The 18,001-nt window shown below is 37.2% G+C and overlaps 1 protein-coding gene across 1 annotated transcript; it reads right to left on the bottom strand.

Annotated features, from left to right (window-relative positions):
* Nucleotides 1-2,509: 2,509 nt before the first annotated feature.
* LOC122748007 (olfactory receptor 52I1-like) lies at nucleotides 2,510-3,541 on the bottom strand. The gene has a single exon (XM_043993750.1). It carries the CDS (start codon nucleotides 3,539-3,541, stop codon nucleotides 2,510-2,512), a length of 1,032 nt encoding a protein of 343 aa, XP_043849685.1.
* Between the last annotated feature and the right edge of the window lie 14,460 nt (nucleotides 3,542-18,001).

The raw sequence follows: 18,001 nt of genomic DNA, 5'->3' as shown, positions 1-18,001 counted from the left end.
GCAATAGTTGTAGAAATACCTTAAAAATTCTGTGGGCTTCTTGTCCAGTTCTCTCCCTCTATCTCCTTGCCATGCTATAGATATTCTCCATAGTTGCATGACCAAACACAATGGAGAACTTCCCTTTAATTTAACATTCTAGGGATATATCAATGTAACACATAATTTAGTCATCATCCATGATGATCATGTATCCTTCATAATATCTCATGCCATTTTTAACACAGTCATCATTGGTGACATGCTGCAGCATTATTGGGTTATTTGTAATTTTTATCTTGAGATCCTAGTTTTCTACTTTTTATAATCATTTAGCAATATTAGGAAAATATTGGCATTAAAGAAATGTCTTTTATTCCACAGAGGGCAGCATGGAAACATTAAAAGTAATGGACAAATTCCCAAATGTAATCCAGACTGACTGGCTTCTCATATTCAATTGAAGATTCAGATTACATATACACACAATACAAACACTAGATGAACTGCTCATCCAGTTGCATGTAATCTATAGCTCACATGTGTTTTTCATACACTTTGTCTTTCCATTATGGATACTCGGTCAATCCTTGACATTGCTATGGATGCTACTGAAGAGACTTTGCAGATAATGTTGCATTAATTATATACAACCAGTACTTGACAGCTCTCTCTAAATGCTGCTTTTTTCATCAAGAACTTTTCTCATTTTCTTCTTCACACATGACATTTTCTATAGCAGAACTACCATTGAAATCTATTTTGTCATGCTCATGAAGTATACAAAATAAACACATGCACAGGCCCACATACAGAAACAGCAAAGGACAGACAAGCTCCAGGATCATGACTTCATGTTCAGTAATATCGGGTACTATGCAGAAGTGAAAGCTTTGTGTAGTGGATATTGTGGTAACCTCGGAGTCAGATCTGGGATTCAAACAGTCCTCCTAATATTTATTAGCTAGGTAGACTTGTATGGTTCATTTAACTTCTAAGTCTCTCAGGAAACTCCCTAGTATTTATCTACCTAGTGATAGAAAGATTGGCCCCACTAGGCAGAAAAAATTCCCCCACAAGGAATTTGCCCAGCTGAAATTGCAGATGTCTTTCATATGGCATGGAATAAAAAGCATCCATTAAGTGCTTACTCTTGCCAAGCATTGTACTAGAGGTACTAATAGAAAACCAAGGCCCTTCCTGACCTCAAGGAATTCACATTCTGATCAGATGAGACAATGCAAAAATGAGAGTTTGGTTTCATTAGAAATGGGAAGGCAGGGCAGCTAGGTGGTTCAGTGGATAAAGCACCAGCCCTGGATTCAGGAGGACCTGAGTTCAGATCCGGCCTCAGACACTTTACACACTTACTAGCTATGTGACTCTGGGCAAGTCACTTAACCCCAATTGCCTCACAAAAAAAATTTTAAAATTAAAATAAATAAATAAATAAATGGGAAGGCCAGGTTGTTCTTTTGGGGAAAGTAGCTAATCAAAAATAATACTCTAAGACTCTTGACAAGTAGGACTGGCTATCCTCTTGACAATGGTCCATCTGCCTCACCATGGCTTCACTAGTTCTTTTAGACCTTGTCATTGGCTCTGTTTCCTTCTTTGTCTGCAAGAAACTAAGCAACACTTATCTTTCCATCTGCAATGAAGGTAGACTCTCCTCTATTTGTTGAGAATCCAATTAAAATATGAGCTCCTTGAGTGTAGGTATTATTATAATTTACTATTTGTATCCCCAGCCCTTAGCATAGTACTTGGAACACAGTAAGATCTAAATAAATTATTTTCTATTCCATACTATTTGTAAAAGATCTGTAATTTCCACTTGAGTAGAATATGCCTATACTAGGCAGAAACCACTAAACACATGCTCTTAAAAACAAAGTAAGTTTTTTTAGTTGCATGGATTAATACCTTGAAGGGTAGGCATTCTCAATATGGGTCCATGGACCTCCCCAAAGCATCCCTGGAGAGGGTTCAGGGTGTTTGTGGACTTGAAATGGAAAACAATTATATTTTTTATTTTTAAAATATTGGTTTCCTATGTAAGCCTACATTTTTTAATTATACAATTTAAAATAGTATTCTGAGAAATGATCCTACAGTTTCACCATACTGCCAATGAGGATCTTAATGATGCCCCCCAAAAAAGGTTAAGAACCACAAATGTCAGGATATTACATAAGATAACCATTTGGTAGCAATAATTTTGTCATTTCACCTACCTCTTAAGATAGGAAGTGATTAGATAAACAAAGTTTTATCAAGTTCTCTCTTAAACCTCTGCCAGGATATCTGCTTTTTCAAAACAGATTTTTTGATGATAAGCTTTCAAAATACAGGGGAATATGTAATGTTAGAATTTTAGGCACCCACAAAAGCAAATCAGAGACTTTGGGACCTTTTGGTACACCTCCAACCACATAGTGATTGTCATTCTTATATACATAAGAGACCACCCCCATTGAAAAAAATGATGTGAAAGCAACTTTTAAAAATCCCCACTTACCTCTAGTGCCTACATTCCTGTGGATCTGTTTCCCATTACAAATACCTGTTTAGGTCTTCCCACCTTTTGGGAGTTTACAAAGTGGTGTCCAGGGAAACTGGTGACCAATGGATTCCTCACCCGCTCCCAGATTCTTTTTGTTCTCAGGCCATAGATAAGAGGGTTCAAGGTGGGTGGAATGACTAGGTATAAGTCAGCTAATAGCACCTGGGTATACATAGGCACCATATCCTTCCCCACCCAGTCCACATAGACAGAAATTAAACCAGGCAAATAATAGAGGGCCATGACCCCCACATGGGAGCCACAAGTGCTAAGGGCTTTGTGCCTAGCATTCTGAGAAGAAAGCTTAAATACAGCTCGAAGGATCAGAATATAGGAGGTAGTGATGAAGGTCACATCAATGCCCACCACAACGGAGGAGCCAATCAAGCTATAGAGACTACTAGGCATGTAGTCAGCACATGCCAACTTGGCCACAGCCATGTGCTCACAGTAGGAATGGGGGACCATGTGGGAGCCACAATAGGGAAGATGACTCACCATCCAGCTCAGAGGTATTAAAGCAGTGGTGGCCCTCAACACAATGGCAGCATTAATGCCCAGAATTTTCTGTGGTGTAAGAATCGTATTATAATGAAGGGGTTTGCAAATGGCTACATAGCGATCAAAAGCCATGGCTAACAGTAGTCCTGACTCCATAGCTGTGGCTGTATGGACAATGTACATCTGGGTGAAACAAGCAGTGAAGCCAATGGTACCATTGCCTGACCAGAAGACACTCAGCATCTTTGGGGCCACAGATGTTGCCATGATGATGTCCACACCAGCCAAGACACACAGGAAATAGTACATCGGCTCATGAAGTACAGGGTCTGCCCAGATCATACTAATGATGAGGCTGTTTCCCATGAGGATCATAGTGTACATAGTGCTGAGTAGGGCTGCTAGCCAAAGGTGGGCTTCCTCAAGGCCTGGGACACCCATGAGGAAGAATGTGGCAGGAGGCAATGATGTGTGGTTGGACAGTGGGACCAGCATCACTGGAAAGACTTCCTTCCTATAGGTAAAATCAAAATAATTTCATGTATGTGTGTGTGGGTGTGTGCGTATATATATATATATATATATATATATATATATATATATATATATATATATATATATATATATATATACACACACATATACACATATATACACATATACATATGTACACATATATACATATATACACATATATACATGTATATATGTATATATATACACACAAATATATAATCATAGTCTAAAAAATAATATGAGGTGGGGGAGGGAAGTGAAAATAACTTTGTTTTGAACATGCATGTCTATAGTATTGTTCTGTGTCTAAACAGCTATAATAATGACGGTAGGATTTGCTTTGTTCATAGCATTTTAAAGTTTGCAAAGTGCTTTACATATATCATCTCTTTTGAGCTTCACTTATATTCATGTTATAGATCATAGAATATTGACATCATATATTTAAAGCTAGAAGGGACCTCAAAAGTCAACTAGACCACACGCCCTTTTTAAATATAAGGAAAAGGCAATAGGAAATTAAGTGAGTTTGTCAAGGTCACACAGCTAGTAAGTATCTGAGGTCAGATTTTAATTCAGAAAGATGAATCTTCCTTACTCCAGGCCTGATACTGTATTCATTGTGTCACCTATCTGCATATATACACACATTAATTCATACATATGTATGTAAATACACATATGTATACATCCATGCATACATCCACCCTGATATTTCTATATCTGTATATACATGCACGGGGCAACTAGGTGGCCCAGTGGATACAGCACTATCCCTGGAGTTAGGAAGGCTAATCTTCCTGAGTTCAAATTTGGCCTCAGACATTTACTAGATATGTGACCCTGGGAAAGATACTTAACTCTGTCTTCCTCAGTTCCTCTTTTATAAAATGAGCTGAAGAGGGAAATGGCAAACCACTCTATTATCTTTGCCAAGAAAACCCTAAATGGGGTCATAAAGAGTTGGACATAACTGAAACAACTCAACAACAACATATACATGCATATATACATTTGTGCATCTATACATATGTGTATGTATGAGTGTGTATATGTGTGTATAGGGTTCCATTGCCAAAAATTCTCCAAGGGAAATCAACCCCCTGCGAAAAGGAACCCCTCAAAAGTGAAATTATGATGACATAAACACAAATGAGTTCAATGAGTAAAGAAAAAGTGGAGTTGTCCAAAGAAACCAATGTGGATACACAGGTTCCACATTTGTCGGTGTAAGTTATTCTGCACGGTGAAACATTAAGCAGATACAGATAATAAATGGAAGATCTCTGAGACTATGTGGGTAGCATACAAGTGGCTTCAAGTCAAAGATATGTATACATTAATTGTTAAGCAGCATTCCATTTGAGAATGTAGAAAAATCATTGTAAACTTGTTTTTTCCCATATAAATTGTGATTTACTCTTTCCCCCCTGTATTTCCAGGGAAGTATGTATTTTTTTTTCATTTCTTTGTATTGCCAACACTTGGCACAGTGCTTGGTACATAGTACCAAGGAGGAAGCTAAGTAGCACAATGCCTAGAATGTTGGACTTGGGAGTCAGGAATAACTGAGTTTAAGTCCTTCCTCAGAGATTCCTAACTATGGGACCCTGGGACAGTCACTTAATATTTATTTCAGTTTTCTCATCTTTAAAATGAGGATAATAATAGCACCTACCTCACAGGGTTATTCTGACGTAGGTGCTATTATAGTGCTGTATTGTATTTATAAAGCACTTTGCTAACCTTAAAGTACTATATAACTACTTGGTACTGTTAATGAATGCTTGTTGACTGACTGGTCAACCAGCATAATATCTCATGTTGTTTGTTGACAACAATGGAGGAGCCAATCCAGCTATAGAGGCTACTGGGCATGCAGTCAGCACATGCCAGCTTGGCCACAGCTCACAGTAGGAATGGAAGACCATGTAGAAGCCAAAATAGGGAAGATGACTCACCATCCAGTCATTTTGGTCATGTCGAATTCTTTGTAACCACATTTGGAGTTTTCTTGGAAAGGATACTGTAGTAGTTTGCCATTTCCTTCTCCAGCTCATTTTACAAATAAGGAAACCAGGAAAAACAGTATTTAATGACTCATCCTGGGTCATACAACTAGTAGGCATCTGAGACTGGATTCGAATTCAGATCTGTCCTGACTCCTGGACTGGAGCTCTATCCACTGCACCACCTGGCTGCTCCTATTATCCCCTAATAGAATACAATATTGCAAATGTGGTCAGGCTAAGACAGTGGTGTCACTATTACTATTACACCCTGGGTTTTGAATACTATGCCTCTCAATGCAACATAAAATCCCAGAAGCTTTTTGCATTGCCACATAACACTTCTTTCATATTCAACATGAATTTTCACCAGAAAGGAAGCCAAGTTCTCCAGCCCAGAGCTTCCAGGAGTTCCCCTCTAACCTTAAAATAAAAGGATAATAATAAATTTAAACTATAGTTCAATAATAACAAGTTACATTATAAACTGTGAAACTCGATATAAAAGTACTTTCCTTGCAACGCACCTGTCTAGTAGTACATTAAAAAGTTAATTTCTTAGATTCTACACTGCAGATAATGTGACTCAAAAAGGGTTGCACTGACTTGGAGTCACAGGAGCTGAGTTTGAATATCTAGTCTGTCATTTTTTGTGACCTTGAGAAAATTTCTTGACCTCTCAACTACAAAATACTAACTGCCTTTAGGCGGCTTTGTCATGTTTTACTTACTCAGTTCTCTTTGGAACAAACTTTCCCCATCATCCGAGTCAGGAGCTATTCACTATATAGGAGTAAGTCACATTGGGTATAGGACCAATAGAAAGACTGGTGTTATGGGGCAGCTAGGGGGCTCAGTGGATAAAGCACTAGCCCTGGATTCAGAAGGACATAAGTTCAAATCCAGACTCAGACGATGGACACTTGCTAGCTGTGTGACCCTGGGCAAGTCACTTAATTGTCATTGCCCCATGCAAAAAGAAAGACTGGTGTTAGAGGAAGATATTTTCTATTCTTGTCATTCTCATTTCCTTGAAGAAATGAATCAGATCAAAGATGACTACAACATCTATCGAAAAGCATATTCTAAAACTTACATGGCCAGGACATGCTGCCTTATAAATGAGATAATTATAGAAACTAGGTACATTTTCTACACGTTTTTAAGACTTTCAGGGATTCTTAACCCTTTTTGTAACAAACCCTATTCGAAGTCTGGTGAAGCCTATGGACCCCTTCTCATAATACTGATTTTTCAATAAAATAAAGTGTGTAAGACTATAAAGGAAACCTTTTATGTTGAAATACAGTTTTCAAAATATTTTTAAACCAAGTTGAGAAACCTCATTCCTGAAAGTCCTATTTTCTTCAGGTTAGATGGATTAAATTTTGTTCTTTAAGTATTTAAAGACAGGTTTTCATATTACCTCTATGGAGACATCAGAGGAAAGAAGTTGAAGGGTGGCATATTTCAGTACAGTTAGAGAAAGAGGTTTCATGAACAGAGTTGTATAACGAAGGGATTAACTTTTGAGAGTGAATTTCCATCAGTGCAGATAATGTGAATGTTGTTAAATCAGTTAAAGATTTCAAGCAAAGGCTAGGTAGCCACATATCTAGAAAGGTTTAGAGGGCATACTTACAATAAGTGAAAAGTTGAAGTAAATAACTATAAACGGCCCTTCAAACCTAGGAAAGAACCTTGAAATCAAAATGATTCCAAACTTGCTTATTGTCACCTTGCTTGCTATGGCTTACAAAAAAGTCCCTGTTACTCACTAGTGCTAATCCCCTCATTTTACAGATGGGACAGAGGCCCAGAGTTGAAAAGTCATGGGGCCAAGAATACCATGGCTAGTAACCTCTCTGTATCCCAGAATTACAAAGCCAAAGGTGACATCTAAGATACCTCAAAACTGACATCCTAAAAGTGCCTCAATCAGCATGATCCCAGACCTTCAACCCAGCTACCTACCTCATACAATATCCATATTTCATCTTCCTAGAAAGGAACCCCTTGCAGGAACTCTACAAATCTGACTCTGGGGGAAGAAGAATGAATACCAGCTATCTTGGAGTAGAATGAGGCACATGTAGGATTTAAACAGGGCCTAGACTCATTACCTTATGTGAAGCTTCCATCTAAGAGACTTGTCCTCCCTATGACACTTATTGGCCCCTAGGGTACCCCCACTCAACAAATACCTCAATTGTTACACCAATTCTCCTTGTCCTCAGAGAGCCCAACTCCCTTCACCTAAAACACAAAGTCTAAACTAGCCTTCTCTTCAGGTCCTGGCTCCTTCTTCTCCCTACAGGCCAGAAAACCAAGAAGTAATGGAGAGATGCATAAGAAAGAGTGCTGGACCGACACAGCACCCATTATCCAGCCCTGCCCCACTATGGACTTGCTGTATTTTATTAACCAAGTACCATCCACTCTCTAGGCTTCAGTTTCATCTACTGAAAAAATGAAACATTGGGAGGTGATCTCTTGGGTACCTTCCAGCTCTAATCAGGTAAATTTATTTGATCCTATGCTGAGCTCTGTGGGACTGATTAAACAGAAGAAGGGGAGCCCTGGGCATTCAGAAGTGATGAGATATCCACAAACTCCTACTACAAATGGAGAGCTAATAAACCAGACTTTCTCAGGCCCCAGAGCACAACCTGTTGATCAATGAAACATTCTTCTCTTTTGTCCTCAGAGCCTGCATTTAAAGTTTGCACATGAGTACAAGTATAGAGGCATACTCTTGTGGCTTAACCAGCTTAACAGCATGGGATGCAACATTCTTTCTGAAGTCCTACTCCCTCCTCAGTCTATTCCAGAGAGGGAAAGGAATTCAAAATTCTACCTCTTGGGCTTCATCCTCCTTTCCCCTTGAAGGTTTCAAAATAGTTAGAAAGTATATCATTTCTTCAATGTTCTCTCACTGAGTCTGGAGTCTTGGTAGCTTTGAAAACCAAGGACTGAGAAGTCAACACTGAAAGTTTAGATCCTTTTTATGTCAGGAAAAAAAACCAATATTTACTTATCTGGTGGCAAGGATAGATCTAGAACACAGGTCTTCTAACTCTCAACAAAAAGACCTAATAACCAACCACTCCAATTTAAATATTTCTTAAAGGAATTTTCCCCGTACCATTCCTGTGTTTATTCATTGAATGCCTACTAGGCTCAAGGCCCAAAAATACAAAAACAAAAAAAAGCCATTGTCAGTTCTTTGAGGAAATGGGAAATGTAGATAGAATACAAATTATAAAATTAAAAAATAATATTAATGCATAAGAAATAGCAAAAAAAGTGCTAAATTGGCTGCTTATTAAACATTGAGGTCTTGAATTATTTTTGTCTGATGGATCAGAAAGATCTATATTGAGTAGGTGACACTTGATCTGGACCTCAAAGATCAATAGAATTTAATTTCATTTTGATGATTATCACTTTGTAATGTAGTTTGATATCTGGTACTACTAGGTTGCCTTTCTTCACATTTTTTTTTACTTAATTCCCTTTATATTCTTGAGCTTTTGTTCTTTCCAGTGAATTTTGTTATTTTTTTCCTGTTTTATGGAATAATTTTGGTAGTTTTATTGATATGACACTAAATAAGTAAATCAATTTGGGTAAAATTGTCATTTTTGTTCTATCGGCATGGCCTACCAATTAGTTATTAATATTTCTCCAATTGTTTAGATCTATATTCAATTCTGTGAAAAGTGTTTTATATTGGGTTCATTAGAGTTCCTGGGTGCATATTAGAAGGTAGGCTCTCAAGTATTTTATATTGGCTGCAACTATTTTAAATAGAATTTATCTTTATATCTCTTCATGCTAGACTTTGTTGGAAAAATATGGAATTACTACTGATTTATGTTGGATTTATTTTATATCCTACAACTTAGCTAAAGTTACTTATTATTTCAGCTGGGGCATATAGACATTCAAGGAATGCTAGAATCAATGGTGTGAGGAATTGCCAACTTTCCACTTCAGTGTCCACCTTTCACCCAACTATTCACCTGTGGTTCTAAGAATCTGTAACATGTGAAAGGGCAATACCCTAGTAAACTGTTTTGGCAGATGAGCTATATCAGGTATAGGGTAACCAGTGCAGCCTATTGATGAGTTAGTGGTGTGTCTTCCCCAAGCATGTGAAGACTTTCCCCAGCAGAATTGGTGGATGTAAACAATTTGTTGCAAAAGCCATGAAGGCAGCCGAAGAAGTCACTGTGGAGCACTTAAAACTTGGTTAGACATCAAAGACACCAGGATCATTCACTGTCTCATGAGCCATCACCAGTTGCCTTGAGTTTTGTCTTGCCACTAGACTTCAATGACTCTGGAAGAGGAATGAGGTTGGTGACTTCCCATAACTCTGCCTCACTTAAACCAATTTATGTACAAGTCAAAAGATATCTCCCATATCATTTTACCATGTTTACCTATCTTAAAGCCCTATGGTGATAGGCAAATGATGAAGCAGTAGGTGAGGCTATACTGGAAGCTGTAGACACAACCCTATGGGTCCTCATTTCACTGGACTGAAGCAGCAATGGGATTTGGCAGCTCCTTGGGTGTCTGAGCTGTCTGTTTTAAAGATAATAGTGCTTTCCTCTTGGCATTAGGAAGGGGCTAGAAAAGGTGCCCTAAAAATTATCTGTTCAGTCCAATTCCAGCCTACTTGCAACAGCGGGCAAGGACCCTAGTAATAATTGAAACACAAAAGAAGGTACAAAAACTTTTATGAAGATTATTCTACTACCACTGGCACATGGAATATGTGCATGATTATGGATAATGATAGCTCTAGTAAACCTGAAATCCTGTTGTGAGAAAACTCAGCAGGTATCACATTCAAATAACAGCCCTGAGTGAAACAAAGCTGGCAGATGCCAGCCAGCTTACCCAAGTAGGAGCTGTATACATGTTTTGCTGGAGTGACCTTAGTGATGGGGAGCACCAAGAAACTGGCATAGTTTTCACAATCAAAACCATGCTAGTCAACAACCTTGTATGCTTTCTAAAAGGAGTAAATGACAGGTTCATGACAATTCAATTGCCACTTTCAGGAAAGCACCCAAATCACCATGATCAGTGTTCATGTTACCACAATGTCAAACCCTGATGACGTCAAAGAAAATTTTATAAAAATCTGGAGTCTCTCATCATCAACTTTATAACAGAGTAGACATAGACTATCAGAAATGGAAGGGAGTCCTTAAAAGGAATGGAGTTGGAAACAGCAACAGCATTGGTCACTTACTACTGAAGATTTGTACATCTTATAACCTAATTAAGAACACTGTCTTCCATTTACTGAAATGCAATAAAAATTTGTGGATGAACCCTAGTAGCAAACATTGACATTGAAAAGATATGCCATAGGGGGCAACTAGGTGGTGCAGTGTGAAAAAGCACTGGCCCTGGAGTCAGGTGTACCTGGATTCAAATCCAGCCTCAGACACTTAACACTTACTAGCTGTGTGGCCCTGGACAAGTCACTTAACCCCAATTGCCTCACTTAAAAAAAAAAGAAAGAAAGAAAGAAAGAAAAGATATGCCATAGTGACAGAAGTATTGTTCAATGAGCAATTGCGAATTACTTAACTACTCTCATCAATGCAATCATCCAAGACAACCTCAAGGGACTAATGAGGAAGTTTGCAATTCACCCCCATAGAAAGAACTGATAAAAAGAGCACTTGTGGATTGTACATATATAACCTGGTTGCTGTCTTGTGGAGGGGGAAGGAAAGGGAGGAAGAAAATTTTGGAACTCTAAATCTTATGAAAATGAATGTTGAAAACTACCCTTACATGTAACTGGAAAAAATAAAATAAATGTTTGTTGCAGGTTTTTAAAAAAAGGAACCCCAGCCCTTATTTTCTTTTGCCCTGATTTGGAACTACAAATACTCCTTTTGCATATGTAGATATGGTAATCTATGCATAACCTCAGAAATGTTCTTGCCAGCTAGCCTGCTTGATTATCAATGGTATGTCTTTGTTCTTATCTTGTGGTTTTCCTCCTTAAGTCTCATTTCCTTTGCACCCCCTCCCCCCATTCCTTCAGCTTTAGGGTTATATACATATGTGATCTCATAGAAATGAAACTTTATTCACTTCTCATACCATGGACAGTAAAATATGACTTCCTATGGTTAATAGGGTCATAAAGAATCGGACACTACTGAGCAACAGATTGATTCAGATGAATCCTATGCAAAACAACTTTAAGGATGCACAAAAATCCCTTCTTTTGAGATAGCAAAGAATGTGTCAGGATCCTCATGCCAAGACCACCCCACTCTTTTTACTCCAATTAGGAGACACTCTGTTTTCCAGAGCTAGGACCCAGTAAGCAAGCTATGCCCTGACCTTAGCACAACAATCCTTTGGATGAATTCAGCCACAGCAAAATCCCAGAATTGTTTCACACCAGCCCCGCATGTTTCCTGAGTTTGAACAAACACCCACAGGAACCATATTCTGGTCATGCATCCCTGCTATGAATCAGACTTGTCTCACTGTTGCTGTTACCCCTCATTTGTCAGGGCTCCAGCTCACTGAACAGTGAATGCTATTATGTACCAAGGTCTGGCCTTCCCAAAGTGGAGTCTGGTGCTGGAACATGTGTCTAGTTTCCCTCCTCCCATGGAATAAAGAAAGTTTTTTTGCTTATGATCACTGTTAAAAAAAAAAATGATGGGGGAAGCTAGATGGCACAGTGGATAGAGCACCAGCCCTGGAGTCAGGAGTACCTGAGTTCAAATCCGGCCTCAGACACTTAACACTTACTAGTTGTGTGACCCTGGGCAAGTCACTTAACCCCAATTGCCTCACTAAAAAAAAAAAAACAAACAAACAAAAAAAGATATGCCATTATAAGAAGAGACAGACAAGATGTAAGAGTGACAAAGGCGATATGTGTTGCTTAATGCTGAACCAATCATTAATTTGTCCTCTAAACATCCACATTCAACAAAAGTTGTGCCCCCCCCAAGGCAAGATAACTATGAGAAGATTTAATGTCAACAGACTAGAGAGCTACTCTAAGAGTGAACAGTTTGCTACTTACTTGGAGGGAAAGATGAGCCTATACATGGTTGGCAACAGTGGAGAAGAAAAGGAGTGGGCAGTTTTAAGAGATTCGGTGTACAGCACTGCATTTACACACCTGGGCCAGAACACTAACAAACATCAAGATTGGTTTGATGAAAATAATCTGAAAATTCAGAAGCTTCTAAAATGAAAAATGAGAACTCCATGGTATTTACTAGCAGGATAGTTAATGCATATCTAAGAGAAGGCAGCATTTACCTCCATCAAAAGTTAAGTGCAAGTGAAGCTTAGACAAATGCAGGATTCTTGGCTCAGTAAGAAAGCAGATGAAATTCAGTTTTATGCTAATAGGTACAATCCAAAGCACTTTTATGATGCCCTGAAGACTATTGATGGGCCAAAGACCTATGGTATATCGCAGCCACTAAACCCTTATGTAACCACATTGAGATATGGAGAGATGGTCTGAACACTTCTATACTGTTTTCAATGCACCATAATCAATGAATTATGAAGCCACTGACCATATATATCAGGTTGAAGTCAATCCTTCTCTAGCTAAGCTTCTAATTGAAGAAGAGGTTTTGAATATCATTAGGCTCTTCTTGTTTGCCAAAGGACCTGGTGCTGATTAATTCAGCTAAAATTTACAAGAAAGGGGATCCACTGCTTATACAAAAGCTGACTGAAATTTTCCAGGTTATATGGCAAGAAAAGTTTATCCCCCAGGAGATCAAGGATGTCTCTATTATCCATCTCTATAAAGGTAAAGAAAATGTGTTGTCCTGAAACAATTACAGAGGGGTCTCTCTCTTTGGCATTGCTGGCTTCACAAAGGGCTGAGGAATGGTTAATATGCCCAACAACTCCAGGAGGAATGCCGGGAGAACAAAGGTCCAAAGACAATGCTCACTGATCTGCCCAAGGCATTTCATAGTGTCAGTTGTGAGGGCTTGTGTAAGATCATGGCAAAGTTTGGTTGCCTGGAAAAGTTCATCAGTATTGTATGTCAGTTTAATGATGGCATGCTTGCACAGGTTCTGGATGATGGACAATACTCTTGCACTTTCCCAGTCACTAATGGAGTGAAACAGAACTGTGTGCTTGCTTCCATGCTTTTTAGAATGATGATTTTAGTAATTAAGTTAGATGACTTCAACAAGAACAAAAATGGCATTGGCAACTACCACACTGATAGTAAAGTGTTTAACTTGAAAACTGTATAAGCCAAGACTAAAGTGAAGGGAGAATTAGTGTGTGACTTTTTATTTGCAGATAATTGTGCACTTAATGCTTTCCCTGGGGCTGAGATGAAAGAGAGTATTGATTGATTCTCTATTGCTTGTGCTAATGTTGGCCTGATAATTAACACCAAGAAAACAGGTTCTCCACCAGCCAGTATTGCACCATCCTTACATAGAATCATAAGTTACAGTAAATGGAGAAATTTTGAATGCTGTCAACAAGTTCACTTAACTTGGTTGTATATGTTCCAAGAATGTCCACATAGATGATGAGGTTGACACATGTATTGCTAAAGGTAGCTTAGTGTATTGGAGACTCCAAAGGAAAGTATGAAAGAAAAGAGGTATTACATTCTCTACAAAACTGAAGGTCTAGAAAGCCACTGTTCTCACCTCACTGTTGCCTGTGAAACCTGAACAATCTAAGCACCTTTCCAGAAAATTGAATCATTTACATTTGAATTGTCTTAGGAAGATTCTGAAGATCAACTGGCAAGATAAGGTGCCAGACAATAAGGGCCTTTCTCAAGTTGAACTGCCAGGCATTCAGACTCTTTTGCAGAGAGCACAACTCCAATGGACTGGCCACATTGTTCGAATGCCAACTGTGTTTGCCTAAAAGATTATTTTACAGAGAACTAACACAAGGCAAGGGCTCACATGAAGGTCCAAAACAAGCAATACAATGACACTCTCAAGGTCTCCCTGAAGATTTGGAAATCAATTGTGAGACATAGGAGACACTGGCAAAGGACCACCTAGTATGGTGTACCTGCATCAAAGAAGACTACTCTACAAGCAAAGTACAACTGTAGTAGCTTAAAAGAAACATGAGGTGCACAAATGTAGAGATATCACCACTCCAAATGTTCATATGAAGTATTTGTGGATAGCCTCTGGTAGAGCATTCTGAACTCATCTTGTTCTGATCAGACACAGCCCAACACCCTATATTTCAACCACAACATAGAGATGTCATTTTGATCCTCTTTGATTACAAAGGACAACAACCAATCAATGGTTTCTGTTAGTTTTTTAGTTAATTCTTTAAGGTTTTCTAAGTATACCATCATATCATCTGCAAAGAGTTATAGTTTTTTTTTCTGGGTGGCTATTCTGCCAATTTATTTTTCTGGTTTTAAGCTTATAGATATAATTTTTAATGCAATATTGAATAATAATAGTCACAATAGACAACCTTGCTTTACCCCAGATCTTATTGGGAAGGAGTCTATTTTATTCCAATTACAAACACTTGCTCTTGGCTTTAAATAGATGCTACTCATCATTTTAAGAAAAGCTCCATTTTTTCCTACACTTATTTTTAATAGAAGTAGGTGTTATATTTCTCAAGATATTTTGTGCATTTGAGATAAACATGAATTATGTTTTGTTTGGGGTTTTTTGTTATTGATACAGTTAATATGCTGATAGTTTTCCTCATATTGAGCTATCTGTCTTGCTGATATAAATCCCACATGGTCATAGTGTATGATATTTGTAATATATTGCTACATTCCCCTTTCTAGTATTTTATTTAAAATTTTTGCACTGATATTCAGTGAAAAATGGTCTACAACTCACTTTCTGTGTTTTTGCTCTCTCAAGGTTAGGCAACAAAACTGTATTTGTGTCAGAGAAAGAATTGGTAGGATTCTACCTATTTTTTTAAAATACTATTGGGATTAATTGTTGTTTAAATATTTGGGGAATTCATGTGTAAATGTATCTGTTCCTAAGGATATTTTTTCCTTTTAAAGTTCATTTATGGCTTATTCAAGTTCTTTTTCTATGACACAATTCTGTAAGTATTCTATTTCCTTGTCTGCTAATTTTGGCACTTCATATTTTTTTAAGTATTCACCCATTTCTCTTATGTTGTCAATTTTGCTAGCATATAATTAAGCAATATTACTTCAAATAATTGTTTAATTTCACCTTTATTAGTGCTACATTAGCCCTTTTCATTTTTTATACTGGCAATTTGGTTTTCTTCTTTCTTTTGTAAATCAAATTAATCAACATTTTATTTAATTGTTTCTCAAAGCTTCTAATTTTATTGATTAGTTCAATATACATTCAATTTCAACAATATCTCCTTTGATTTTCAGGATTTATATTTTGTGGTATAATTGGGGATTTTTAATTTGTTGATTTTCTAGTATTCTTTTAATTGCATGTCCAATTTATTCATCTACTCTTCCCTCTTTGATTGATGTAAGCAATTTGAGAAGTAAAATTTCCCCTAAGTACTGCTTTGGCTACATCATACAAGTTTTGGTATAGTAATTGTTGTCATTATTATTAATGGAATTATTTATTTTTTTCTATAATTTGTTCTTTTTCCTGCTCATTCTTTAGGATTATTTTATTTCATTTCTAATTTATTTTAACCTATTCTGAGGACCTTTGTTGAATGTAATTTTTATTTCATTGTAGTTCCAAAAGGATACATTTAATATTTCTGCTTTTCTGTATTTTTTATGGGAGTTTTATGCCTTGATATATGGTCAATGTCTTGTGAATGTTCCATTTACAGCTGAACAAAAAATATATTCCTTTCTATTCAAATTCAATTTTCTCTCAATCTAATTTTTCTAAAATTCTTTTAATTTCCTTCATTTCTTTTTTGTTTCTTTTATGTTTAGATTTATCTACCTCTGAGTGGAGTAAGTTGGGGTCCTGGTGTTACTGGCTATTTCCTGAATTTAACATTTTCTTTAAGAATTTAGATGTTATGCCACCTGGTATATATATGTTTAATACTGGTATTATTTTGTTATCTATGACATCTTTTATCAAGATGTAGTTTCCCTGATTATCATTTTTAATTGTCTATTTTTATTTTTTATTTGTCTGAGATCATGATTGCTACCCTGCTTTTTTTTTTTACTTCAACTGCTGCATAATAGATTCTGCTCCAACCCTTTATTTTAACTCTATGTGTGTCTTTTTGTTTCAAGTATGTTTCTTATAAACAATATATTGTTAGATTAGGATTTCTAAAGGGAATACCCATAAATTGCGGAATGGTTAAACAAGCTGTGGTATATGATTATGATGGAATATTATTGTGTTATAAAAAATGACAAGGAAGATGATTTCAGAAAGGCCTGGAAAGACTTGTATGAAATAATGTATAGTGAAGTGAGAAGAATCAGGAGAATGCTGGACACAGTGATAGCAATAGTGTTCAATGAAGAACTGTAAATGTTAATTAACTATTCTCAGCAATACAATGATCCAAGACAATCCCAAAGGACTAATGATGAAGCATACAATCCATCTTCAAAGAAAGACCTTATATTGATTGAATACAGCATGCTATTTTTTACTTTCTTCCATTTTTTTCTTTTATTCAAGTTTTCTTGTATGAAATGACTAATATGGAAATATTTTACATAATTGCACATATATAACCTATATCATTTCTTACTACCTGTAAGGGCCTAAAATTCTAGCTGTGATGTCTAAAATCTAATGAGTGGTTGCCTTAAATTAGAAGCTTCAGCAAGAGTTTAGACTTTTAAGTATTTATTAAAGTGTGTTAAAAGTTAGTGAAGAGAGAGAAAGATTGAGAACAGATTCCTTATAGCATGGGAAATTGTTTAGATCTATTCGGTATAGCCAGAGAGAAAAGCTTGCCTTTCCCTAACAGCCCACGTTAAGTTCTCCGTATTCTGTCTGTCCCTCCCTCCAAGCCACCATCTGGACACAAAAAAGCCTTTGCTCCCCTGCAGCTTCTCCCAGAAGGCTCCTGTGAAATAGAAAACAGGGCCATCCACACACACAGCTCAAAGCTAATTGACTGGTAATACTGATTGACAGAACCCACAGGCAACAGACATCACTTTCTGGTGCTGATCTGACCTTCGAAACCCCAGAAAGGTCACTTCTGGACACCAAAGTCACATCATTTCTTTTCAGGCCAGAGCTTAAAATGTCCCTCCCAGCAGGGGGTGTCATTCCAATTCTCACATACCTCAGGGAGGGGTGGGGGGAAAGGAAAGAAGGATAAAATTTGGAACTCAAAACTTTAAATGAAAATGTTTATTTTTTTAATGTTTATTATTTTTTTAAAAAATAGGATTTCTAATCCATTCTATCCATTGCTATCT

This window comes from Dromiciops gliroides, chromosome 3, assembly GCF_019393635.1.
Source record: "Dromiciops gliroides isolate mDroGli1 chromosome 3, mDroGli1.pri, whole genome shotgun sequence".
Classification (NCBI taxonomy): Eukaryota; Metazoa; Chordata; class Mammalia; order Microbiotheria; family Microbiotheriidae; genus Dromiciops; species Dromiciops gliroides.
Note: the sequence above shows the minus strand (reverse complement) of the source record. Positions and strands in the feature narration are given on the sequence as shown.